Raw genomic sequence first — 25,306 nt, 5'->3', positions numbered from 1 at the left:
GGCAGGTTCATCAATCCAGTAACTATTGACAGCAAAGATACAAGCCCAGCCAGAAATCCCTTTCAGGCTAATTACCCTGTTTGTCTACAGGAGTGATTTTGAAAAGCACTTGGACAAGATTAAACAGACAGCTTTCGTTAATTGAGAACTGTTTGGGCTTCAGGTGCTATAAAGATCCCAGATGCCCCCACATCCACCATCTCTGGCTGCAGCTGGGATCTGCATCTCCCTCTTTATTCCTCATACTAAAAGTTTTCCTCCCTGCAGCCTGTTTGCTGGAGCGCATAGATTCTCTCCTCCTCCTAAGCAGGAGGTGGGCAGGTCTAACTACATTAAATATACAAACATTCAGTGCTCCCTCTCTGCTCCACCAAGGGCTGGCGTGGGCATCGGTGGCCCATCAGCAGCAAAAGCTGAGCAAAGGCTGCCCAAAGGGCTGGGGGAAGGGTGAAAACAGCAGCAGCAGCAGCAGCAGCAGCAGCAGCAACAAATAAACCCAGCAGCCAAACCGCCCCGTAGGAAAGGGGAGAGGAGCAAGCAGGAGAGCCCAGGGAGCCTGTGCATTTTGTGTCTTTACAGGAGCTTTCTGCAGCCCTTACGCATCTCTTGCCAGTGTATGTGCATCAGTGTCCCGGGGAAGAGCATCCTTTTAGGAGGAAGAGCTGGAAATCAGTCAGAAGAGAAAAGAAAAAACAAACAAACAAACTCCCCACCAGCTATTACCCCTTCCCAGAGGAAGGTGAGAGGGAGAGAGAGAAAGGAATTTAAGGGAATGAAGCTGGAGGATCCAGAGGCTCAGAGAGGAAAAGTTGCCCTGACGGGAGACTCTGCGTACTAGAGCCTGAGCTCTGCTCCACAATGGGAATTCTCGTGTCTAAAGGAAACCTCCTCCTCCTGCTGTGTGCCAGCATCTTCCCCGGTAAGTTTGAGAAAGCTCTTCTACCCCTGCTCTGCTTTTTAGCTCTTTTCTCCCTTAACCACCTCAAAGGCATGCTGCAAAGACTGGTCCCTGTGAATAAGGAATTTCCCCCATTCCTGCATCTTCCTGCCCCATCATTGCAGGTCCCCTAAATACCAGCCTCTGCTGAGCAATGCTTTGCTTTTATTTTCTGCTCCTTGCCTGATTTGATGGGGAAAGGGTTAAAGCTGCGGTGGGGAAGGGGACAGGAGGGAGAATACAGGAGGGGTTCAGCATCCTGCTTCTTGCCTGGGTTTTTCTTCCCTGGGTAAAGTGTGTTAATGTGTCTCCGGGCTACAGCTCCGGCTGGGGAGAGCACAGCCAGCGCTCGGCTAATGCTTCCCTTTGTATAATCCAGGGCAGCTAAAGACTAAGTAGGAGCCATATTCCATGAGGGATGCGGGGAGAGCCCCCGGCTCCCTCTCCCCGCCATCCATGGTGAATGATGCATCTGTGTGCAGCTAGCACAGGAGTGCAGCCCTCCCCCCGGCAGCCCCCTGGAAGAAGGGTGGCCTTCATTTTTAATAACCAACAGGCACGCACAACAGTTCCTGTAGTATACATGGAGGGTCAGGGCTGCTCCTTAGGGCTTCCAACTTTTAAAGTTATTGAGGAAAACCGTGGTCTTGTTATCTAATTTCTGCTCTCCCCCATCCTCTTCCTTCACCCATCATTTTTGTGAAAGACCAGCTATGAAGGTTAGTTTGAAGAGCTGAATTTCAGTCTGCCTTTTTTCCCTAATGCATTTGATGCCAGTTTTTGTGTGTAAATCTGATCCACCATCCCTAACTCCCAGCAGAAGTTTGCTTTTTCCTTTTTGGTTTGCTCTTCTAGCATCCCTCTTCCCTGCTTGCCGACTTCAGTGCTAGAAACTTGCCACAACGTGACCATAAAATTTAGACCAGATTCAAGGGAGAACAGCCCATGCAGTGTTTTTCAAATGGTATTACTGATGCCCCCACTTTCTTCAGATCAATCCTGCTTTGCAATAGAAACCCTACACTGGGAATTGGCCACTGTGGTTGGATAGGGTGAGAAATACGTGGCAATGCCTGGGGTAGAGGGGAGGCAAGTCACCAAGGGTGCATCGCCCTCCCATGTGACCCTACTTGCCCACTGCTGGGGTTGGCCTGGGGCTGCTCCTCGGGGCAGGCTTCAGCTATGCCACCGCTTGGAGCTGCATGTGTTTCATGCCATTGTGCCTCGTGCCTTCCCCACAGCCTTCGGTCATGTGGAAACACGAGCCCACGCGGAAGAGCGTCTCCTGAAGAAACTCTTCTCTGGTTATAACAAGTGGTCCCGTCCCGTCGCCAACATTTCAGATGTCGTACTCGTCCGCTTCGGCTTGTCCATTGCCCAGCTCATCGATGTTGTAAGTGCAACAAGTGGCCAAGATTAACCGTGTTGGGGTGTGAGGAGAGGCTCCTGGTGCATGTGGGTTTTACTGGCTGATCCAGGGTTGGGGTGGGAAGACTTTGCTCTCAGCAGGGAAGAGTTGTCACGCAGAGAGCTCTGCTGGAATGAGGGATGAGTCATGTGTGTCGCTGGTCATCGAAGTGTATCATTTTTTCTTCATTTACTATAGGCAAAATCCCAAATGCCTTATCAAAACCTGTGGGGCTGATCAGAGTAGCGCAGTGGAGCAGCTGGTATAAATGCCAGAGAGTCCTGGCTAAGGGAAAAACCAAATAGCTGATTTGGAATTCAAGCTGTAATTATTAACACTAATTTACGCAAGCTAAAAGGAAGAGTGGTTTAAGCATCTCTGGAAGATAGCTTGTCTGGAGAGCTTTCTGCAAATTAAAGTTTTGAGGGTTTTTAGCTAATCTGGCAGATGTTAACAAGAAAATTGTTTCAGAACGTTTGCTCAAATAGAAGTTACATGTGTACAAACTGCATAAGCTGTTTACAAAACGGAGTGGTTTACACTCCGGACTGATGAGCACTGAAATGTTATTTAAAGGATTACTGTATCACAGTGAGCTGGGGTCAAGTGTTGAATCCAAAGGAGATCCCTGCGGGGCTTGCAGATGTTAAGCATACACACAGGCTTTCCAGCTGGTGCAGATCTTGCTCCCGCATGCTCCTCTCTCCTGTCCCCGTCTGCACACAACTCTTCCCAGGACAGTGTGTTTGTGTCGGTACAAGTACCAGCATCACTCTCGGAGGCTCTGTGCTGCTTTTTACTGTCTTTGTGTGGCCCAGAAAAAAGTGTGATAATGGGAAGTGGAATGGAACTTAAAGACATTGCTGATGTGGAACAATCATAACAGATGACTGTCCACAATATTTTAGATTTTGAGATAAGAGTTTGGAGATGCAGAGGAAACAGAGCCAAGGTGGTGCAGGAGGTGGGAAATCAAAGAAACTAGTTGCTGGACAGTTGCATCTCCTTGTGCTCAGGCCATCGGCTTCCACCTCTGCAGCACAGACATGGTCTCCTGTTCCCCTCCTCTCTCTTACGTCAGCCTGAGGGATCCAGGGCTGTTTGCAGTTGCTAATGTTGAAGTTGTACGGTTCTCATCTGAATAATTGATAAGACTAAAGATGAGACATTAGTGACTGTGGAGGCATGAGAGAGACTTTCCATTATGCAGCTGCTGAATTGTGGAAGAGGGAGGATCGATACACCTGCTTCATAGTGCTTTTCTCAGTTTACTTAAGGAGAATTAATCTTCTTAAAATCATGTCAGTGGTTAGAAGTGCAACTAGCAGGCAGTTCCATGCTGGAGCCGGTGGGTACGGCTGGAGGAGAGCTCTCACGCCCTCCTGCCCCATTCCGTGTGGCTGGGGACTGATGACACCCCCTGCCAGCACTGCAGCACTTCAGCTGTCTCTCCTCCTTCCTGACAGTGACACTGTTTTAGTGCAAGCCCTGCTGCAATTGCTAGACCTGACATTCAGCTTCCAACGACAAGAAGTCTGAAAGAGAAATCAGAGCCGTATTCAACTCCCATCTCCTGCTGACAAAAGCTGGGGGTGGGGTAGGGGCGTGGGGATGGGACGACACACAAAAATCAATGTGGAACTTGACATCCCTGCATGTCCTTACCTCACCGTGGTGTGCTGAGGGTTTTCTGAGCCCAGAAAAAAGTGCTAAGGGATCAAGGATATGTCTAGGAGCAGCCACTGAGAAACACATCTGGCTTTCTCAGCCCGTGTCTCTGCAGGACCTCATGTGCTGCGTTCACCTTGAGAAGAGAGGCCAGGCAGGGCAACACCACCGTCTGCTGCAGCCTCTGGGCTGGCTCCGTGCGGGAGAACTCAGCCGTGCAGGCGCAGGAGACTCATCAGCACATCGCAAACCCCCTGTGAGATAAAGCCATGGACCAGAGTCCTGCTTCGCTCAAGTCGGGAGGGTGGTAGAGCCCTCGGCTGTACTGATGGGCAGGAGTTTCCACCAGGGGTATGCACCCAGCCAGGGAGGGAAATGCCAGTAAAGGGTAGCACCTGCAGGACTGGGATCCCCAGTGCAGGGACTGTGGTGGTGACCCTGAGATGCTTGAATTGCAAAGCTGTAAGAGAAGCAGATGCTCGAGGGTTGGTTCAGTCCAGGGCATGGCAGCCTCCTCCTGTGGCATTCCTCATCTCCCATCAGCACCCAAGAAGACAGCTGCATGATTTCCCTTTCTTTCTTTGTTTAACAACAAACAAAATTTGAATGTTTTTTTAATTTCTCCTTCCTCCGTGTGCTTCTGGTCCCTAACCCCGGACAAGGGTATCTCTGATCACGTTTTACACTTGGTGCCACAACAGCAGTGCAGATGCTCGGCGAGGGCAAGGCACAGCACCCACCCACCCCAGCCTGAATGTCCTGGGTTTAATGTTCAGAATTAATCCTGAACTGCCACAAGAGCAAGGTTAACAACAAACAGTTTGCTTTCAAATTGAGCCCTGTCAGTTCTGTAGCTGACCAGAGAGAGAGAGAAAAGAAACAACCACATGAAAAAGCTCCAGGCTCTGATGTGACACTTGAATCAGATCAGCACTAGGCTCTGCCCCACATAATTGGTCTGAGTTATTTACACAGGGGTTGTAACAAGCATGCAAGGCAAGCAGCAAGCAGTAATTAGTCCTACTACAGTGCTGCCAGCATTATGCCTGCATTATATTATTTAAAAGTATTTATATAGTATAGTTTTACCTTTCCATACTTTCTGTACTTCAAGCTGGGAGAAAGTCTACCAACAGACAGCATGGGTATACCTATGAGTAAAACCATAAATAAGCCCCAGAGCAGCTTGGGTTTATTCAGAAAACCCAACCCATAGCGCTCTAAGTTCATGTAGTTGGTAGAAGGATGAACACTGCTGAGCTTCATGTTCCCAGAGCTGTATTCACGGATGATGTTTCACATCTAAACTAAACACTACTTGCAGATGATGCTGAGCACTCATAGGTGTGAGTAAGGAGATCTGTATCCCTCGTTCCCCTTCCCTCAGTGCTCAGGTCAAAGCCAAGCTGTGGAGCTCTTTCTTCTGCCTGGTCCCATCATTTTAGGCTGAATCCATCAGCAGTGAGAAAAATCCCAATAAATTCAAGTCTGTCTGCTCACAAGACCGCTTAGGTGCAGGCTCAGCTGTTCAGCGGTATCAGGCAGCTGTGCCCTGTCCCATGTTAAATGACAGAAACATCTGTTTTTTAATTCCAAGATGGAATTTACATTTATTGCAGAGGTGGTTTATAATTACAGAAATGAAGTGCAATTAAGATAAATTTAATGAGTTCCTTGGGCCGCTTCATCTGCTTCTGTAACCATTGTCTGACCTTGCATTTCAGGATGAGAAAAATCAAATGATGACCACGAACGTGTGGGTGAAACAGGTGGGTGCATTGAAATACATACTTTTCCAAGTTCCTTTTCAGTTTTACAATCTGAACTCTCCCAGCTTTGTAACTGCCTTGTTTTTGGCAGGAGTGGCATGACTACAAACTACGCTGGGACCCCCAAGAGTATGAAAATGTCACATCCATCCGCATCCCCTCGGAGCTCATCTGGAGGCCAGATATTGTCCTCTACAACAAGTGAGTGTGAGCACTGTGGCCAGAGGGCAAACCCATCCTTGCAAATGTTCTCTGCCCATGGTGTTAAGGTGTTTATTGCAATTATTCCTCCTTATTTTGTTCTCTGTGGTTGAATTCCATGTAGACTGTCATAATATCGGTCCCAGATGTGCCTTAAATGACATGACTAACATTCATCACAAGGGCTTTGTTCTCCTAATGATCCTTTCCCTGGGCAGCGAGCTTTGTTGGGGGATGCCAGGTATTTTTTCTTTTCACATGTCAGATACACAATTAAGCTGGATTTGAGCTTTCAGTCCTCTTCAATTTCATTTCACCAAGGAGCTCTCCCCTAATTCATCACCATCAACTGGAAAAGCCAGTTACTGAGGATAGGCTTAAATAAGGCAAATATGCTGAAACGTCAGACTTGTGTGTCTACAAATACAGGTTTCAGGTCAACCCAATACCATTCTAGAATTATTCTTAAATACGTATTTGTTCCTTACCCCGAATGCTCGAAATCCATCTCTTGCATGGGCACTTCCTAGGGAGCAGGTGGCTATTTTCTTTCTTTCCTTTGGAGGCTGTTGATATTCTTAGAAAGATTGTCCAAGTGCCAAGACTGTTTTCTCCTTGGCTTATCATACCAGAGCTCTCCAGTCTCCTAGGATGTAGGATATCCCAGTCTCCCTCCACAGCACAGGCTCTAGAGAAAAACACTTGCTGCAAGCATCAAACAAAAACATCTTTGCATGTGATATTTTCTGAGAGAAAACACTCAGAACAGAAGCCGGGCTCATTTTTAATAAAGAGTTGCCTGGTTCTAGTTTGATATGATTTTGCTTTTGTGTTTTGGTGTTTTCTTTTTTAAAAAAAAAAAATATATATATTTTTGCTGAAGGAGAAATCTGTCCAGGGAATTGTGAGCTTTGGAGACTGTGGACATTGTTATCTTTCCCATTAGCTTGTCTCTGATCCTCAGTGATGTGGAGTGATTGCAAACCTCTTGAAAATCACTGCATCCTCACATAGCACCTTTCAGAGATTAGACCAATGGAAATAACTAATTCATGGGCACTTGGACCTTCCTATCCTACAGGGACACACTCCGAGCATTAACATTGTATTACAAGTGCCTCACATTGCAGCCAAGAAAGGTGTTCACAGCTTCCACTGGAAAAAATACATGTCCTCATCCTTCTCATTGCTTAATTAATGGAAATGGTAAGGATTATTATTTTTGGAGCTTCTGGTAGTTGTTGTGGTGGACCATATTGCCAAAGGAAATAGTGCTACATGAATCTCCATCACCTATGGGACATCTGTGCTTTAAACCATCTGTTTGCTGGAGCTACCGGTACACAAGAGCCAGCTGTGTCACCTCTGCACCTTGGCTCACCGTGCTCACCGTGGCTGATGGCACCATCCATGCAAGGAGGGCCCTAGCAGTGACAAGGAAGCCCTCAGTACCCTTTTGTGCCCTAGTTATTTTGGGACTTCATGCTAAAAGCAGCCCCCAGAGGTCAGTGGGCACCCAGACCTCTGAGCTGGGTAGCCTTTGGCTTCTGACCCTCTGCCCTGCTGTCCTAGTTTGCTGCTGCTCTCACTCCGGGGAGCAGCTGCCAATCTGCTGGCCGCAGCAGCTATTCCGGAATGTCTTTCTTCTCCTCATCTGGGGTGCGAGTCTTCCAGCATTGCCCACCTTATTGCTTGGCTTGGACTGACTTGCAGGGAGGTCTGGCAGACAGCATGTCTGGCTGTGCTGGTCACCTGCTGCCGCGCACGGAGATCTAGTGCCCCAGCTACCTAAATCTGAGCTACTTCTCTCCTTTTATCCATACTTACCATTAATAATCATGCATTCCTCTGTTGGTTGTCATGAGTCTATCATGCATTTTTAATTGGTTACTTTTCTCCATGAATTAAACATGGATGTAGGCGCCAAGCATTAACCAGTCTGTAATGGTTTTCCATTAATTCTATACCTCTTTGCAGATATATTTGCCCATGCTTTTTCACCCAATCTTATGTAAACTCTTTTCTGCCCTGGGATATACTTCTCTCTTCTACCTAACTTCCTATCGAACACATCTGAAGCTGCAGTCAATATCTTAGCTGCACTGCTCTAACAACCAGGTTTCATGGGGTTTAGGGGTTGCAGGGCAATGTGGTGCAAATGCGATGCCTGCAAGGCAAAACTGGTATCATGATGGGACACCAAGATGAGGCTCTTCTGCATGGCAGCTCACCGGCTGCATAACCAGTGTTTGTCCTTGTGGGCATCTCAGCTAGGAATGTTTCAGAAAGCAAGGTTTTGCAAAGACAGCGACTAGTTATGGGTGATGGTGACAAGGATTTCATCTCATATTTTACATATATATATTATATATATATAGTTCAGAGGGAATTTAAAGTAGATGCACAAAATTCTGGGTCCCTAAGAGCAAAAGAATGTGCACAGAGACTTCAGTAGAAGCCAGAGAATGGCCACACTGGCCTTTTACACCCTTCAGGCTTTTTCATGTGAGCTATTTATTGCTCATCACATGCTCTGGCAGAAGCATGGCATTTCTGTTTGGGATGGTATCCTTTGGAAAGGAGACTTTCTGGACAGGAGATTATACAAATGCCCTTCTGTTTTCACCTTGGGGTATATATAGAAATGGCGAAATTTAAATTGATGTGAGATTTACATCTTTAAGGAAACCTAACCCCTTGTTGTGAGGTTATTCCCATATCTAAGCTCATTATTGTCAAAAACTTCCATTTATCCACTCTAGAGGCCCAAATTAAATCAGTAAACTCAGCTGGTTTGGCCTAGAGAGTATCTGTAGTTGTCAACATTCATAAGGAATCTAAAACCAAATTAATATCCGACAGGGAAATTAATATGCTGTTGAATTTTCAGGCTTGATGAGATAAGTTCCAAGGCTATGTAAACAGTTTCTACTAAATGTGACAAAACTTATGTATAACAGAGGAATATGAGTTAATAGTGAAGCAACAAAGCCTCTTCTTTGCCAAGGGCAGCTGTCCCTCAGATGAGGCTGTAAATGCTCTGCAAACACTTCCAAATAATTTATAAATGAATTATCTAATCTGCGTTGACTTATTTTCCCATTCATGAATGGATTCAAAGCACATTTTAGTTTTCCTTTGTATATTTAAAGTATATTAAAAAAAAATCAACAAAAAACCACACCCAAACCCCACATTGTTGTCTAATCAGGGAATAAGCTATTGGGGCTGCATTTTGATTTTCTTTTCACTTCTCCACTGCTCTGTTGAACTGTTTGGACCCCATGCAACACAGAAATGCCAGAGGAGAAAACTCTGTAACTGCGGGCAGGTGCTCCAGCTGCTCAGAGTTGCCTGGCAGAATACAGGACCATGTTCTTGAGCAAATTGGATGGGCAGGGAACTTGACATGTGATCTTCACTGCCTAGTTTTCAACGTGGATATCCATGATAGCATCATGACATTTGCCTTCTCTAGCCTGATGATTGTAAAACCTGGGAGGAAGCTACTGGGAACATTCAGACTTTGAAATTGTCTTCTTTTTCAATATTTTCTGGTGTTAGCTGTTCCAAAAATTAATCCCTGCCTTAGACTCCATAGTCATAAAATAAACTAAAAAAACCCAAACAAACCACAAAAAAAAAAAAACAACCCAAAACCCCAAGATCATACATGAGGGGTGTTCAAATACAACTTTCTGTAATTAGGAGTAGGAACTATCTTGAGGAACTCACCCAGTGATAATATGGTCACAAAGGACTACGGGACTGGGTTAGGAGATGATCTGGCAGGCAGCATTTGAAAACGATGAAAATGCAGAGTTCTTTTGAACTACACTATAGCAGCTTGTTCTTTTGAACTATACTATGATATCTGCAACCAGCGAGACTTCTGGAGTAACACTGGTTTCCTGACTCATCCCAAAGCTGTTTGGAGGAGAAATACCAGAAAATGCCCTGGACTAACCTTTGAAATATTGGAAACATTCTTGACATTTTTATTTGTGCGTATGTGTGCACTTGCATGGATCTTGTCATTTTGCACCAGTTTGTTCCTATAACAGGCCCATAATCACTACTTCACACTTAAGTTTTCCTGATTCTTCTGGGAGGAATTTAAATGATTTCTGGAGAGGCATTGTATCTCTAGATGCTTTTGAAGTTTGCTGCCAAGCTCTGCCCAGTGCTACAGGAACTGATAGAAAGAAATCTGTGAGAGGGATCTCTCTGGTGGGCTGTTGCTGTGTTAGCATTCAAGGACTTCTCCTACCCTTATGCTAAGGACAGAGCTAGAGTTCTGCCTCCAAACTGCTGACAAGGGTTCTTGGCAAAGGGAAGAATTGAAGCAAAACACATGAATTCAGCGGTGTTAGAGCCTTCTGAGAAACTTGTGCTCATTTCTTTGGTGTAGCACAGCCATTTCTGAGGCAGGTGCCTATTTTAATGAGGAACAACCAAAACATCACTGATTTCTAAACATCTGAAGGAAGGAAAACCTGGGAAGCGACCTGAAGAAATCCCATCAGTGCACAGACACCTCCATCTACATACCCAAGATGTTTTGTACCCCAGTTGCCAAGACCTTGGAGATATTTAAAACCCAACTGGGCAAGGTCCTGATCCTCTTGTAGCTGACCCTGCTTTGAGCAGGGTCTAGCTTTGGACTAGGCAATCTCCAGAGGTTCCTTCCAACCTGTGCATTTGTAGTTATCAAGGTTCCTTCCAGCCTGTGCGTTTGTAGTTATCATTTTGGAAGCACAAAACAATCGTTAAGCAAAATATTCTCTGGTTTGCCTTTAGAGAGTATTTTAATCTGAACATTACAGAAGCACATCTTTAATGTATACCAAAGGGTGCAGGGCATGGTCTTTAAAGGGGTCTTGAAACTGCAGTTTTTCTCATTTACTGCTGTTTCATGAAAAATGCTTTAAATGAGGTCATTCTAGCTTTATCCATATGTGTATGTAGCTAATTTTCAGGGTTTTAAAGCTCCGTTTGGATTTAAATTGTATCATCAGAAATTAAAATAAATGTGTGCCTCATTTACATGCATTCTGAAAACATTTAATTTTGTGAGGTGATGTATCTCCCAACTGCAGGGAAAATAGAAATGGGGAAAAAAAAGAAAAAAGATTCTCCATCAGCAGAGCTTTTTAATGAAATATGGTTGATGACTGCCAGTAAAACAATGTCATTCTTGAACCCTCATAAACTTAGAAGGTTTTAGAGGAACAGCCTTTATTCTCGAAATGAGAAATCAGCGGCTGCAGAACACAGCATCGCTATTTCCTTGGCAAAAAAATAAGCAACTGTCTTCTCTCTTTAAAGATTGCTGTGCACTGTTGTATTTGACATGAAAATATAAGAGCTCCAGTACTTTATTACTGACAGATTTTTAGAGCTGTCAGGTCAGAGTAATCAGGAGAGCCTGACTATCTTAATTCCCATGTTCTTGTGATGTTTACCTTGCACTTGCTTGTTCTTCCAAACGGTTTCTCATGACAACTGTCGCAACGCAGTGGTGTGGACTGAATGAGCCGAAAATGCACTACCACTGTAAAGGAACACCTGCAGATTTTCTCTGTCCCACTGTACCACATCTCCCACCTTCCTGTGTAAGGGAATATTCATGTTATGCAGTCAGGGTTGTTGGTACAACTTGGCCAGGATTGGGTTTTCACGCAGCAAAGCTTTCCACGAGAAAACAGGAATTCCCCAGTCTCCTAACTGCAGGCTTCATTTGCAGTCGGCTGTCTCACTGTCATCCCTCAGAGGAGGCTGGGGAAAGGCTTTGGAAGACCGTCAAGAGCCAGGTGATCTTTTTGCTCCCTCTCTCATGTCAAAAGGACCAGGATGAAAGCCTCACCCAGGATCAAAGCATCCCTCTAGGTGCACCCCACATCGGCAGGGCACCAGCAAGCATAGCTTCCAATCCAGTAAGCATATGCTTGAAGGTCCGGTGTGGGTGGTAAGCTTTGGGAAGGCAAAAATACATGTATGCATGAAGGCTTAGGAAAACTGCGAACACCTGTGCACGTTAATAGCTGGCTTGGGTACAGCCTGTGTACAGCAGCTTGGCTAATGTGCCCTGCTTACAAACTGCTGAAGTATCTCTACGTTGAACTGCAACGAGAAGTTCAAACATGCCCAGTAAAGTCAGGAATTACTTCACAGCCCTGTTAGGCTGGTGAGGGAGAAGCAGGAGCATCCCAGGGTATTTTATGGCTCCTCAGAGTCATTATTTGACTCTCAAATGCATGGAGCCGTTCTGTTGCTGGTTTCACACCTGCCATGGCACTGTAGTCAAAATCCACCTTGGAAGGCAGTACCAGTGTTATTTGTAATAATGTGTGAGCCAAAGAGGACCCACAACAATGCTGTTTAGGCAATAAATTAAAAAATAATTTCCTCATCAAAGAAGCAGGTCAATCATGGAAATAATTGACACGAGATCTGCAGCATCCCACTTGGTTACATCAGTGCTTGCAAAAGAGAGGCGTGTGGCTAGTCACGCAAGGACTGCAAAACTGCCAGACGTTTCTGGAGATGAAACACAATTACATGAATTATTATTGTTCCTGGATGAATTTTTAGCAAGAGTTTCATGCCCTTTCCCAACACCTTCCAAAAGGAGAAACACACGTCTGTGTTGTTTACCCAGCCACTTACACATTGCTCTACCTAAGAAGGAAAACACTAGTGGATGCTCGTTATCCCTTTTCTGTAATGTATAATCACATTGTTTCATTAATGAATGATTTAATCATGCCTCTGAGATCTCATTAAATGCAGAATTAGATTCCAAATTCCTATTGAGATTTAGAAAGAAAACCACCGAGAACAGCAAACACTGGACTGTCACTTGCTGTGCATGTTTCATGTCTCAATCTGGCTTTATAGTGCAGGCAAAACCCAGGAGGAAAAAATAAATATGGTTTTCATTCAAAGCAAGTGGTCCTGGAGTATAAATTAGACTTAAGAAAGAACAGGTAAGAAAGAAGTTGCATGGATGGTACAATGGCATTGCTCAGTTTTACTTGCATTGGAGTAAAACACAGGGGTGGTTTTGCCTTGATCCTTTTGAGACAGCAATCTGGGTTTGTACATATTTTTAGCTTTCTTGTCTTAAAATTAAAAAAAAAAAAACAACAAACCAACACCACATTTTAAAGCTTTAGAAAAAGTTCACTTCAGAGGTCAAAAAGCACTGGGTCCTTCTGTGTTCTTTTTATTTTCAAAAATCTGCCACCAAGAGCAAAGGCTTTCCATTATAGAAACAAAGAAGAGTTTAGTAAAAACATGATGCCCCACCACACAGTAATTCTGATTTATTTTTCCATTAATTCATCTAACCTGGAAAACAGTCCTAAAAGACAAAGATCTGGGCTGTGACCCTGGGGGCTGGGGACATGTGCCATGTCTGCCCAGGTATTGTGTTAGTCAGAACAGCTCACTGAGGGCCGGATCCTGCCACTGTTCCCCAAAATAAGCAATACTTACACCAGCCTCACTGCAAGCCAGTGTGGTCATGGGCTGACAAAGATGCTTCACAGGGCAAGAAGAGATATCAGAAAGTCTGTTTTTTTCCCTTTTTGCATATGAATTAATGGGTGGTCTCCTAAAGAAATAAATTTAGGGAAGTTCCTCTGCCTTCTGCAGCTTGAGGGACCCACCACAACATCCCTGTGTTGTTTATCTTACTGCTGGTGAGGAAGAGGAGAGCTGTGACCCCCGCGCACCCCGTCACCGTGCGGCTGCTGTCAGGGCACATCTGAGCGCTGAAGCAGCAGAGCGGGGCCAAGGGGGGTTGCCAATTGCTGGGAACGCGGCTGCAGGCTGGATGGGCTCCAGCCGGGAGGGCTGGGCAGGAGCAGAGAGCTTTCTATCTATATCAGCCTGAATAATTCATCTCAAGTTTTTAGCAGAAGCTCTCCCTCCCCTGCTCAGCTTCCCCTTTGTTTAGCAGCGTTGCTCTTTGCAACTCAGCATCACACAACAGGCTTCTTCCTCTGTATCCCCTAGCTCTGCAGCGGCGCAAGCTGGGTATATAAGACGGTCCCCAATTCCCTCCCTGCTTTTTGGATGCTCTTTTCTTTTGGATTCTCTTTTCTCTGTTCCTGTGGCTAGATATGAGGGCATTGCTCTACAAATAGATCCCACCTGCTTTTTTCAGTTGCGATTTCAAACTTTCAGACATTTGCTCATGATAAAAACCACTTCAGCTCTATCCAAAGCTCACTCATATTTTAAAACCTCTTTAACCAGGGTGTTTTATCCAGGTTGTGACTGTCTATGGATCCCCAAATCCTCTGTCTGCAAGTAGAAATCAAGGGAGAGCGAGCAGGTTTGAAGTTTCAGCCAGTCACTGCACAAAGGGGCTGCAGATGTCGGGGCTTGGCTCGTTTTCAGGTGAAGGTGTAATTTTGTGGTTTAAACATCCCGTCTCCAACCACAATGACTATTTGAACATGAACATATGTCACTTGTGCAGCTCTGAGCACTTCAGTCCTGGCTCTTTGTGTAAGCTTAAGCAGGCTGCAGACACTGCAGACACTGCCTGGGGGAAGGACACTGCTGTAGAGAAGGTGCCCATGGACTTGGCCCCAGATGTGGAGTTTACAAGTCACAGTCCATGTCCTCCCTGCGGAGAGCAGGGGAGGAACAGCGCTTCTTCATAGTCATGCAGGGCATTAATTACCTGCTGTGCTAACTGAATCTATTAATGAGCTAATTTCTTTCCGTGGCGTCCACACACCAGGGCAAGCAGTAGGTTCAACATTTGATGTGTAGTAGCAGAGCTGCGGGTGTGAGGAAGGTGTGGAGCTGTGGCTGGTGATGCTAAGGCAGGTGGAGGACAGGGCTGTCTCCAGGGCTGGGATCCCATTCCTGAAGTTTCTTGGCCTCCCTCCTCTCTCCCACACTGTTACAGCTTGAGTATGGCATTCCTTGGTGGTCTTTCTTCCCCCGAATCCCCAGTGCACTTGCGTTTCCTGTTGCCTTATTTGATTTCCCTCACCCATATCCCAGTCCCCCCGATGGGCTGGAAGCAGCTGGTGTCATGGGTGTGTGGCACGCTGCTGTGGGAATTCAGTGCGCTGATCAGCTGAGAAAAGCAGATCCAAACTGAAAAAATGCTGTTTTATGCAATAGCTTTTTCACTGGCTGGAAAATGGCTTTCTGATATAAAATTCTGGCTTGTTATCTATTTGTCTTATGCCAGCACACAGACCCCAACTGAGAGTCCCTGTAAGAAGACACCGTAAAAGACAGCTCCCTTCCTGACTGGGAAATCAAGAGATTAACTTTCATTATTCCTATTAATAGGATGTTCTTGCTGTTTTACATGTAAGAGGCTGAATGATTACCCAACACTGTTTCATTTATAGCAGCTGTCACAATTAATTCTGCAGAGCCCACGGCCACGCTACCTGATAGTGGTTCCTCCCACCTCCCTAAAGCAAACTCAACCCTTTCCAGGGAGTTTGGGGGACACCTTAGAGGAAAACTTGCGTACATTCATCTCAAGGACATGACTTATGCAAGGTGAGGGCTGACTTTTGCATGTGAATCCAGTGCCTGCATAAGCCAACAGAGTTTGAAATCCACTGGGTAGAGTGGATGGATCCAGAGTTTGCAGACAATGTGCCTCTTGCATCTCTCAGGTGCTCCGAGTGCATTTTTGGAAGCCAAACACTAAATATCCTATTTCTTTAACAGAGCTGAGATGTACCAGAGAAGCCTTATCCTTTTTTTTTATCTCCTATCTCTCCCCAGTGCTGACGGTGACTTTGCAGTTACCCACCTGACCAAGGCTCACCTCTTCTATGATGGGAGAATTAAATGGATGCCACCTGCAATCTATAAAAGCTCCTGCAGCATCGATGTTACCTTCTTCCCCTTTGACCAACAAAACTGCACAATGAAGTTTGGCTCCTGGACCTATGATAAAGCCAAGATAGACTTGGTGAGCATGCACAGTCATGTGGACCAGCTGGACTACTGGGAGAGCGGGGAATGGGTCATCATCAATGCTGTGGGCAATTACAACAGCAAGAAATATGAATGCTGCACAGAGATCTACCCCGATATAACTTACTCCTTCATTATCCGGAGGCTGCCACTGTTCTACACAATCAATCTGATCATCCCTTGCCTGCTGATCTCCTGCCTGACTGTCCTGGTCTTCTACCTGCCCTCTGAGTGTGGAGAGAAGATAACCTTGTGCATCTCCGTGCTGCTGTCCCTCACTGTGTTCCTGCTGCTCATCACAGAGATCATCCCATCTACCTCCTTGGTCATCCCTCTGATTGGAGAGTATCTTCTCTTCACCATGATATTTGTTACCTTGTCTATCATTATCACTGTCTTTGTCCTCAATGTGCACCATCGTTCTCCACGTACCCACACGATGCCTGACTGGGTGAGAAGGATCTTCCTTGACATAGTCCCACGCCTCCTCTTCATGAAACGTCCCTCCGCAGTGAAAGACAATTGCAAGAAGCTCATTGAATCCATGCACAAAGTAACCAATACGCCAAGGCTTTGGTCCGAGATTGATGTGGAACCCAACTTCGCTACCTCATCTTCCTCCAGCCCCCAGAGTAATGAGCCATCACCCACGTCTTCCTTCTGTGCCCACCTCGAGGAGCCAGCCAAGCCTCAGCCTATCTGCAAGTCCCCTTCTGGGCAGTACTCTGTGCTGCACCCAGAGCCCGTGCAGGTGACCTGCTCCTCTCCACAAGCCTCATGCCGCCCTCTGGGTGACACCCAGACCACCTCCATCTTGAAAGGCAGATCACTAAGTGTGCAGCAGATGTACAGCCCCAATAAGGCAGAGGAAGGGAGCATCCGCTGTAGGTCCCGGAGCATCCAGTATTGCTACCTGCAAGAGGACTCTTCCCAGACCAACGGCCAATCCACTGGTTCTCCAGCATCCCAGCGGTACCACCTAAATGAAGAGCAGCCCCAGCACAAGCCCCCTCAGTGCAAGTGTAAATGCAAAAAGAATGAGGCAGCTGGCACACCAGCCCAAGGAAGCAAGACTCACAGCGCCAAAGAGCAACACCTTGTGTTGATGTCCCCAGCCCTGAAGTTGGCAGTGGAAGGGGTTCATTACATCGCAGACCACCTGCGAGCAGAAGACGCGGATTTCTCAGTAAGTATGATAACTCGGCCTGCTTTCCTTGGGTAAGTCAAAAATTATCTGCTAAGGCAGCCCCCACAAACCTGGGGCTATACAGAGAATATCCTGGCTGACACGGGCTCAGCCCTCCCTGATTGTGTGGCTTTGGAACACGTTGGCCACTATAGGCACAGGTAAAGACTTTGTCCCTGGGGGCCTTGGCAGGCATGTAAACCAAGAGGGTAGCACAATCAGACTACACTCAGGGCTGCTTTAGAGCAACAGGATTCTCCAGCAGAAAATAGGAGTAAATTTGCTGTTAGGTAGGAAGAAAGCAGCTAAGATGGTGAGAGAGACCCAAAAAGCAGTCATCTGGTGGGAACACAGCAGACATCCTTTATAGAGAAACCTCTGACAGATGGGGAATTCACACTCTCAGTTTTTTATTAAGCATTAGCTCTGGCTACTGAGCCTAGGAAAGCAAATTCCCAAAATAGGTTGTGGATGTGGGAAGCATGTAGTAGCGTGGGGACATCACAGGGTATGTTTAGCTCCGCGTGATGCGATTCCTCATTAGTGGACTTCCACTGGAGCAGTTGGCTCTGTGCAGGAAGGTGGGTGGACAGACAAATTTCACACTTACTGTGAAGGGGTAAATATGGCTACAAACGGAGATGGAAAGAATTTTTTTTAATGAAGATGGTGATGCATGTACAAACACCACATCCCTTCACACCTCTTGTAGCTCTTCCCCTGCAATACTATGGATACGGTGTGCTAGCTGATTATTACAAAAAGAAGGAAGCCACAAAATAACTGAAGTTAGTGTTTGTACTAAAGTTTTATTTGGCTTTTCCTAGAGGGATTGTTCAGCAAAAGGTACTTTTTCAGCTGTGCTTACAGTTTGATTTTCTCAAGATTTAGAGTCAGTGCAAGTGCTTTTATGCAAGACTTGCTGGGCATGAAGAGTGTCTTTATATTTGCATTTTGCACAGCACTGAGCACTTAGCAGCAGCAGCAAAAGATTAAGTGCTACTGTCCATTTATATACTCTTCGGCAGCACAGTTTGAGAGGTCTCTGTTCTTTAATGTATTTCACTTTACAACATCCCTTTGAGGAAGTAACTGTTTATTCCTCATGTTGAGGAGTGACAGCCAAAATACAGAGATGGGGTGACCTACCCAAGGTCACAGAACAAATCTGTGGCAGAGAGGGGCTGTGCATCCCCACCTTCATTAGTCAGCAGCTCGGAACTTTTGCCAGGCTAAAGCACTTCACAAGTACATTAGGACCACGGGAATTAAACTCTGCTCTCTCCTCCTGGCAATAATCACAACTAAACCCATGGAAGTCAGTTGATTTTAACTCACTTGTTTCCCCATTGTGCAAAGGAAAGAGTATTACACCAATGATACCCCTCATTTCAACTGATTCTCTTTCTACTAAGCTTGTTGGTATCATCAGGAGCTGAGTCAATTAATATCTTGGGTTCTTTGCTTTTAATCCATGTTTACAACTGTCTTTAAAATTAAAACGGTCTTCAGAAGCTACAATTTTTCATCATATACCTTCTTCTACCACTCCTGCTTGAAATGGAGCAAATATCCTGAGGAGGAAGCTATTTACAGCACCAAACATCAAAAGCAGAAGAAAAGGAGCAGTTTTGAGGGCTCTGACCAGACTTGCTGCCAGCTCAGCCTGCGAGCAAAGGCACCAGCAAAACACCCAGTGATGAGCAGGGAAGGGTTGCCCCCCAGACCACCAAGCACCGGGCTCCCCGGGAAGAGCCTGCAAACCTGTCCACAGTTTTCTGCTCTTTCCCAGCAGTTGTGGCTGGCACGTTAGGCAGAGGTTGGCTTTTCAGGTTTGGGGAAATAATTGCTGATGCCACTTTGAGGCTGTACTGTTTTCTTTTTCTGGATCCAAGTAATGTTAAGTGGGAAAGCATTTTTTCTCCAGGTGGAAATGACAAAGAAGAAGGAAACGTGACCTTCTGGAATTGAAATTTACTGCAAAGAGCAGAACTGATCTAATAAAATGAGCATTTATTGTGGAAAAAATCAGTACTCAGGAATTTGCTTTCATCTCAAAATCAAATTGTGGCATTTCTTCATGGAAGTCTTCAAGAAATCTATCAGCAGGCACCTCTGATGCAGCTGCAGCCCCTGAGACACAGCTCGCTCTCTCTCGGGTAATATTTCCAGACACATGCACCTTCCCAGAATGAGAACAGAGCTTCTTTTGAAGTTCCTGTCTTTTTTTCTAAAGCACCATTGCCACAGGGGCAGTGCTTCTAAATTAAAAGTAAATAGCTCGTTTAATTAAGTGCTTCAGCAAAGAGAAAATGGGAAATGCAAGAGGCAGTTGTTTGTTACAAAAAGACGTCTGCAAACAATACAAGCACAATGGTACACTGGGGAAAACGCAAGACCGAGTTGTCCCAGCATATGATAGAAATGCCATTAGGAATTAATTACAGACTGAGAAGTAAAACAAGTCGCATGTCACACACGAGCCAAAATAACGAGAAACCAGTAGCACCGTCTGGAAAGCCTTGTTGTCCTTACGCTGTGTGCATCTCTAGACTACTCTGATAAGAAGACTTTGAAGACAGTTTAAAAATAAAATGGGAGAGAATGTAACTGAGGGGGAGGAAACACAGGATAATCTCACCGGTTTATTTTTAACAAAGTACAATAAAACCACCCGGGAATGCTCTAATCTGTGTTGCCAGCTCTGGGTCCTGGGGATCAGATGTCACCAAGGCACTCAACCCTCCACGCAAATCCCGGGGCAGGATGCCCTGTTCCTGCTCCTCAGACCTGCAAGGAGCTAGACCAGGGAAGAGCTGCAGATTCCCTCACTTTTCAGGAATTTGCGGGTGGGGAAGTCTGCTGGTTCCTGCCCGTGATCCTTTCCTGAAAACAGTTTTGAGCGAGCTTCTTAAAAACTAATCAAAATACAGCTCAGGAGTTGGGTTGGCAGATGTTGACAGCTGCATAGATATTGTCAGAGAGACCTCTGCAGATCATGCTCCACGTCAGGAGCTGGACCACAGGGAAATGCTACAGCGCTGTCAGGAAACAAAACAAAACAAAAAACCCAGATAATTTTCTTTTCCTTCTCCTCCTTTTTTCTTTTCATTGTCTCTCCATAATTTCCAATTTCACCCTTCTGTGCTCTTGATCTAAAGCTGGATATTCATTTTGCAAACATCTGACGCACTCCCAGCCATCATTTTCAAGATGGGCTGAGTATTTATGCATATACCATTACATTTGAAAGCAAATTTCTGTTGAGCTTTTCAAGTTGTTCCTCTTCTCCCATTTCCCCCTTCTTTTCTCAAAGAGAAAGTAATTTAATTTCCTTCCTTCGCATGATCTAGCTCTTACTTTTAGGAGCATAAATACTCAAAAAAGCTTCTTTTACCAGAATGGGGCACTATTTACTCAATCCAGCTTTCCAGCGGGACATCAGATGGTAAATTTCAGATTTTCTTTACACATTGGTTGCATCATGAGACATTAATCCCATAAATACAATAATCCAGAGCTTGCTTAGCTACCCTTCTCATGAGGAATTTTAAGCATCAGAGTCTTTTTTTTTTAACTTTATTTTTTATTTTTTAAATTTAGGATTTTTAAGCACTCTCAGCAAGTGACAAATAGATCAGAAAACATGTACAGGAAAGGGGACTTATCCATGGAGATCTTATCCTTGGGATGAGAGAATTCCTTTTGATTTCAAGGGTCACTGTTTCTTCTACTCACTCTAATTAATGATGGGTATGCTAAGGGTTGTACAATCATAAACCAACATGGTTTCCCCCAAGAAGGTAACACGCTTCAGGATGAACCTCTGATTACCTCTGCCTATTGAATACTAAAGACTTGCTTAACTTGGTGCTATTTTTAAAGGGAATAAAACTATCCATTGCATGAATTTTTTTAATCAATTCTTCCAGGTATTCCTGAAATTTAAGATGCTTTGTTCAGAGAACAAATTATGGGAAAACATAATATGCTCTTCAGTGTGTGCCTCATTTCCCAGTGTTCAAAGCTGCTTACTGAGCCAAGTTGATGAGCGATGCCGGATGATTTAAAGCTCTAAGGAGCAGTCGGCATGGCAAATAATGAGGTGTAGTTAAAGTTAAAGCACTGGTTTTGCTGGTGTTGCTTCTGCTGAACATTGCCTGCATTGAGGCACAGGGTGATGACAGGTGCTTTGCAAATACATTGAAAGAGCCATGATCAGTTTATGAATGGTTCAGCACACCAAAATGAGCTAAATCCACATACTTTATCTGAGAGGAGTAATATTCTTAGATCAATGAAATGTCACAACATTGGTCATAGAAGCCAGGGTGGTATATTCCCTCCCTCTGACACATCACAGTTTCTCTGTACCATCCACAAGGTATAAGATAAAATTTAGTGGGACATCCGTGACTGATGAAGAAAGAGAAAACTCAAGGTGAGTTTACAGTCACCGTATTGTGCTCAGAGCTTGTTTGTTTGGTGCCAGATGGATCATAATATTTTAGGACCTGAAGTTGCCACTATGCCTGTGAAAACATCACCTGCTACAAATGACTATTTCACTGATGTTTGGAATGCTTCCCCTTACCAAAGTGAATTTTCAGCATACTCAGCAAATCCTTAAAGAACCAGAAATCAGGCCAGGTCTCCTACAAATTGTATTTTACCTCACACCTCCTGTTCTGGGCTACTCCCTTATTATTATCTGTTTAAAGCAAACTTAGGATCTGTGGATGAAAAGGCCTGTACCGTCAGTGTTACATTACTATTGTAGTGTGTTTTTCACTCATGCTACAGCCCAATGGCTGTGGCAGCTTTGTGCACAGTGACACCACTCTTTGCTCAGGTCACAAACTGGGGGTGCAGTGAAGCAGCCCTGGCAAAGCACAGCCTTGGCTTTGGTGTCTCCTCCTTACACCACACTCCTGACTTGCTGCAACCGTGGCCACTGAAAAAGCTGGAACTAGCTCCTGCTGAGATGTTTTCCCTAAAGAGTAAGGCAGCAAGCCAGATTTCAGCCCTCGGATCTATTAATCACCAAGTGGTATGTTGTAGGAAATTATAATGGGTAAAGCCGTATCAAATAAAACGTTGCCATCTGATCAGTCCTCTTCCTCAGAAAGAAATTAATAATAATAATGTAATAAAAGAGGTTTTCATATGTATGCGGTTTCTTACTTAATGAAATAGCCATTTGCAATTCCTGCCTGATGGTATTAATAAGTACTAGACCTCCCCAGAGAGGAACTGCTGGAAATCCTCCCACAGCAAGGCAAAAGTGGAGAAAAAGCAGGGTGAGGGAGATCACCTCGCTTATTTGCTGGTTCATTTGCACTGCTTACTCACCCGAAGCTGCAAGTCCCTTCACAGAAAGAGTCTTGCTTCGTTAATCTGTAAGCAAATATGTTTACGAGCATGGGGAAACAAGTAATTCCCCCCTCCCCCCCCCCCAACTAGAATAGCAGCATCACTTACACACCCAATTACAGCCGTTGCTCATGGAAAATGGGATAGTGAGTGTGCAGACGAGCTTAATTATCCACAGGCGTATGTCATCCCCAGGGAGCTGTGAACAGGGTTGGCAATTGCACACGCACACCCACACAGTCTGGGAATCTGGCTCCCACATCAGGAATTGATAGAATAAATCTGTGCCATCATATAGGGCCACTAAATGTAAGCAATACTTTCTCCTCCTGTCTCTGGCTTGAAATGAAAATACCCTGTTTTGGAATAAGGCACTAATAGTCATCACAAGTTTTAACCTCAAAGAAACGTTAATAATTGGCCTTTCATCTCTGTGTTCCCAGGTGAAAGAAGACTGGAAGTACGTTGCGATGGTCATTGACAGGATCTTCCTCTGGATGTTCATCATTGTGTGTTTGCTGGGAACTGTTGGTCTCTTCCTCCCACCGTGGCTGGCTGGAATGATCTAAATATAGCCCCAGAGGGAAGAAAGTATATCCCAGTCTATGGATTTTAGTTTACCTGGAAGGAGAGGAGCAGAGAAATGAAGGCAGCCCTTTGAATAATTCACTGCGTGTCCGTGCTTGAGTTGCTCCAGAGCTCTCTGGGAATACTTTCCGAGGTTGCATTGTTTTGCCAAGCCATTTTCATTTCCTTCATCTAATTTAGGGGAAAAGTTCTTATTAAAGTCTGTATATAGCATGGTGGCATTCATTGCCATATACTCAGCAATGTAAGAACACGAGCTTCTTCCCTCGAGCAGCGCATAAAGAGGCTTCGCATCAACCCAGCCCCTGGCAAATTCGCTCCAGTTGTCTTCAGAGGTCTCAGTGTGCCCTGCCTAGTAAGTAACCTTGCCCTGCCAAGCTGAAGTGATTCAGGACTGTGTGTCCCTGTATGAGTCATTTTATAAATAAAATTCCAGATCTGGGATACCTGTGCAGGATGTGGTCTGTGGTCAGCTGGTAAAGACAAGACAGACTGGAAAGGCTAAAAGAACTGCTCAGAGCAGCTCAGCCCCATCGGTACCAACCGTGACCATTAGCACAGCAGCTGCAGTCTTTATATTGACAGATTTTACTTTGGCCAATGCCTTGCAGAGGCCATGGGGACCACAGCTGAGTGAGGTCCATGCAAATGAGAGAAGTATTTGGGAGTAAGATTCAGACCATGTTGGTAGCCCTTCAGTGTTCTTTCAGAGGAAATCTCCTGGATGCAAGTTACGGCTGCAGCAAAATAGCAGAGGATCACGCTGAGCTGTAAAACCCTTGCTGTAGGTGGGGAAGGTGCTTAGAGGTGGGGAAGCCACAACAGAAATGGAGGATGGTGTGTTAGCATAGTAAGGAAAAATGCCGTTATATGGGGAAACCTGAGCAGGACACCCAGCCACACTTGGGAATTCAGAATGCCGCTTTGCAGAAATTACAGGTATGATGGCCTTAAATTTGGCCAGTTGTGTCAGCAGCTGTGCTCTTCCCAGCTCTAGCCAAACTAAACCAACCTTTTTGCACATGCTTGCTGCGAGACCTGCGGCAAGGAGGCAGGGACAGGCACCACCGGCCAGACAGAGCGGGGCATGCTGCAGCCTTGTCTTACTGCAGGGAGACATTAGAGCATGACGGCACAGCTGAGCCAGATGTGGGGGGGAAAGGCTGGAAGAAAGTGTGGGCGTCATCTGTCTTCTGCCTCTTCCATGTATGTATTTGCAAGTGCAGGAGGGTGACCACACTGGAACAGACCGTAACTCCCCCCAGCTCAGCATCCTCTCTGTTCAGCAATTACAAACCCACCGTCCCCCTCCTTGCTGACTGCTGCGTGCCAGGTGGGAACAGCACAGCAGCACCCAGCCCAGTGTCTCCTGCTTATTTCAGAGGTCTCTTAGGCCGAAGGGCTTATAAACATTTAACCACAGTGTGCAAGGAAAGGCAGACAGACATGGTCTAAAAATACAGGTTTCCCCCGGGACCTGCTGTAACTGCATGAGTCAAAGCCCAGGATGGCAGCTGAGGGGCTCTGGTCTTCACCCAGCATCTCCTCCACAGCCCGCAGCTGGATCAGCATGCACAAGGCTGTCTGGCCACTGTGAAAGTTTGCTGCCAGGCAGCTCTGGCTGGCCCAGAGCTTCAGAGAACACACACCAGGAGAGGCAGGCAGCTGCCTGGAGGCCAGCACAGAAGGTCCTGGTAGAAGCCAGAGCCTGGGCACAGTGAGAGCCCAGGTGGGACGTGTGGCATTCCTATGCTGTAGCCTGGCATATAAAGCTTGCTTGTGCCACATGGCTCAGTGAGGAGCACAGAGCTGCACAGGCTTGTGACAGTAATGCTGGAACTGAAACAATATGGTTTAAAGAGACTTCTTTGAAATACAAGTTACTGCATTCAGTCCAAACAGTACAGGATAAAATCAATGCAGTGATCAGCCTGTTTGGCCTCATTTAAGAAGCTACAACTGACCTCTGTGTTCACAGACTCAGCCAAGTGCTTAAAATCTGTACAGCTTATAAAAACCTGGAGTAACCATGGTTTGGGCCAGATCCATGAAGAGCTGTGCTGGCACAGCACGGGGAGGGAGGATGAGGGAGCCAGAGCTGCTGCTCTTCTTTGCTTGTTTTCAGAATAAAGAGAGACTCAGTCTTTGGAGATGCTAATTTATCCCTTTTCACAGTCAGTGAGTTTGCTTATGGCAATGAAAGGAAA

At 45.6% G+C, this 25,306-nt stretch overlaps 1 protein-coding gene across 2 annotated transcripts; it reads left to right on the top strand.

The window, feature by feature from the left end:
- The first annotated feature begins 381 nt into the window (after positions 1 to 381).
- Positions 382 to 25,122, top strand: CHRNA4 (cholinergic receptor nicotinic alpha 4 subunit). 2 transcript variants are annotated; one of them, XM_005444876.3, is made up of 6 exons: positions 382 to 919; positions 2,179 to 2,330; positions 5,738 to 5,782; positions 5,874 to 5,983; positions 15,758 to 17,138; positions 22,955 to 25,122. In XM_005444876.3, the coding sequence occupies exons 1-6, from the start codon at positions 859 to 861 to the stop codon at positions 23,078 to 23,080; spliced, it is 1,875 nt and encodes a 624-aa protein (XP_005444933.1). In that variant the 5' UTR covers positions 382 to 858; the 3' UTR covers positions 23,081 to 25,122. The 2 variants fall into 2 exon arrangements, with proteins under 2 accessions (XP_005444933.1, XP_055579014.1); XM_055723039.1 differs by lacking the exon at positions 22,955 to 25,122 and adding an exon at positions 18,725 to 20,307.
- The last annotated feature ends 184 nt before the right edge of the window (positions 25,123 to 25,306 follow it).

The sequence above is a fragment of the Falco cherrug genome, chromosome 10, assembly GCF_023634085.1.
Source record: "Falco cherrug isolate bFalChe1 chromosome 10, bFalChe1.pri, whole genome shotgun sequence".
Classification (NCBI taxonomy): domain Eukaryota; kingdom Metazoa; phylum Chordata; class Aves; order Falconiformes; family Falconidae; genus Falco; species Falco cherrug.
Note: the sequence above shows the minus strand (reverse complement) of the source record. Positions and strands in the feature narration are given on the sequence as shown.

Bases quoted from the DNA above. Each gene is read 5' to 3' on its own strand.
- CHRNA4 (XM_005444876.3), top strand. From the start codon at position 859: ATGGGAATTCTCGTGTCTAAAGGAAACCTCCTCCTCCTGCTGTGTGCC. The intron at 2,331-5,737 runs GTAAGTGCAACA...CTTGCATTTCAG, and splicing joins TTGCCCAGCTCATCGATGTT to GATGAGAAAAATCAAATGAT. The intron at 17,139-22,954 runs GTAAGTATGATA...CTGTGTTCCCAG, and splicing joins CAGAAGACGCGGATTTCTCA to GTGAAAGAAGACTGGAAGTA.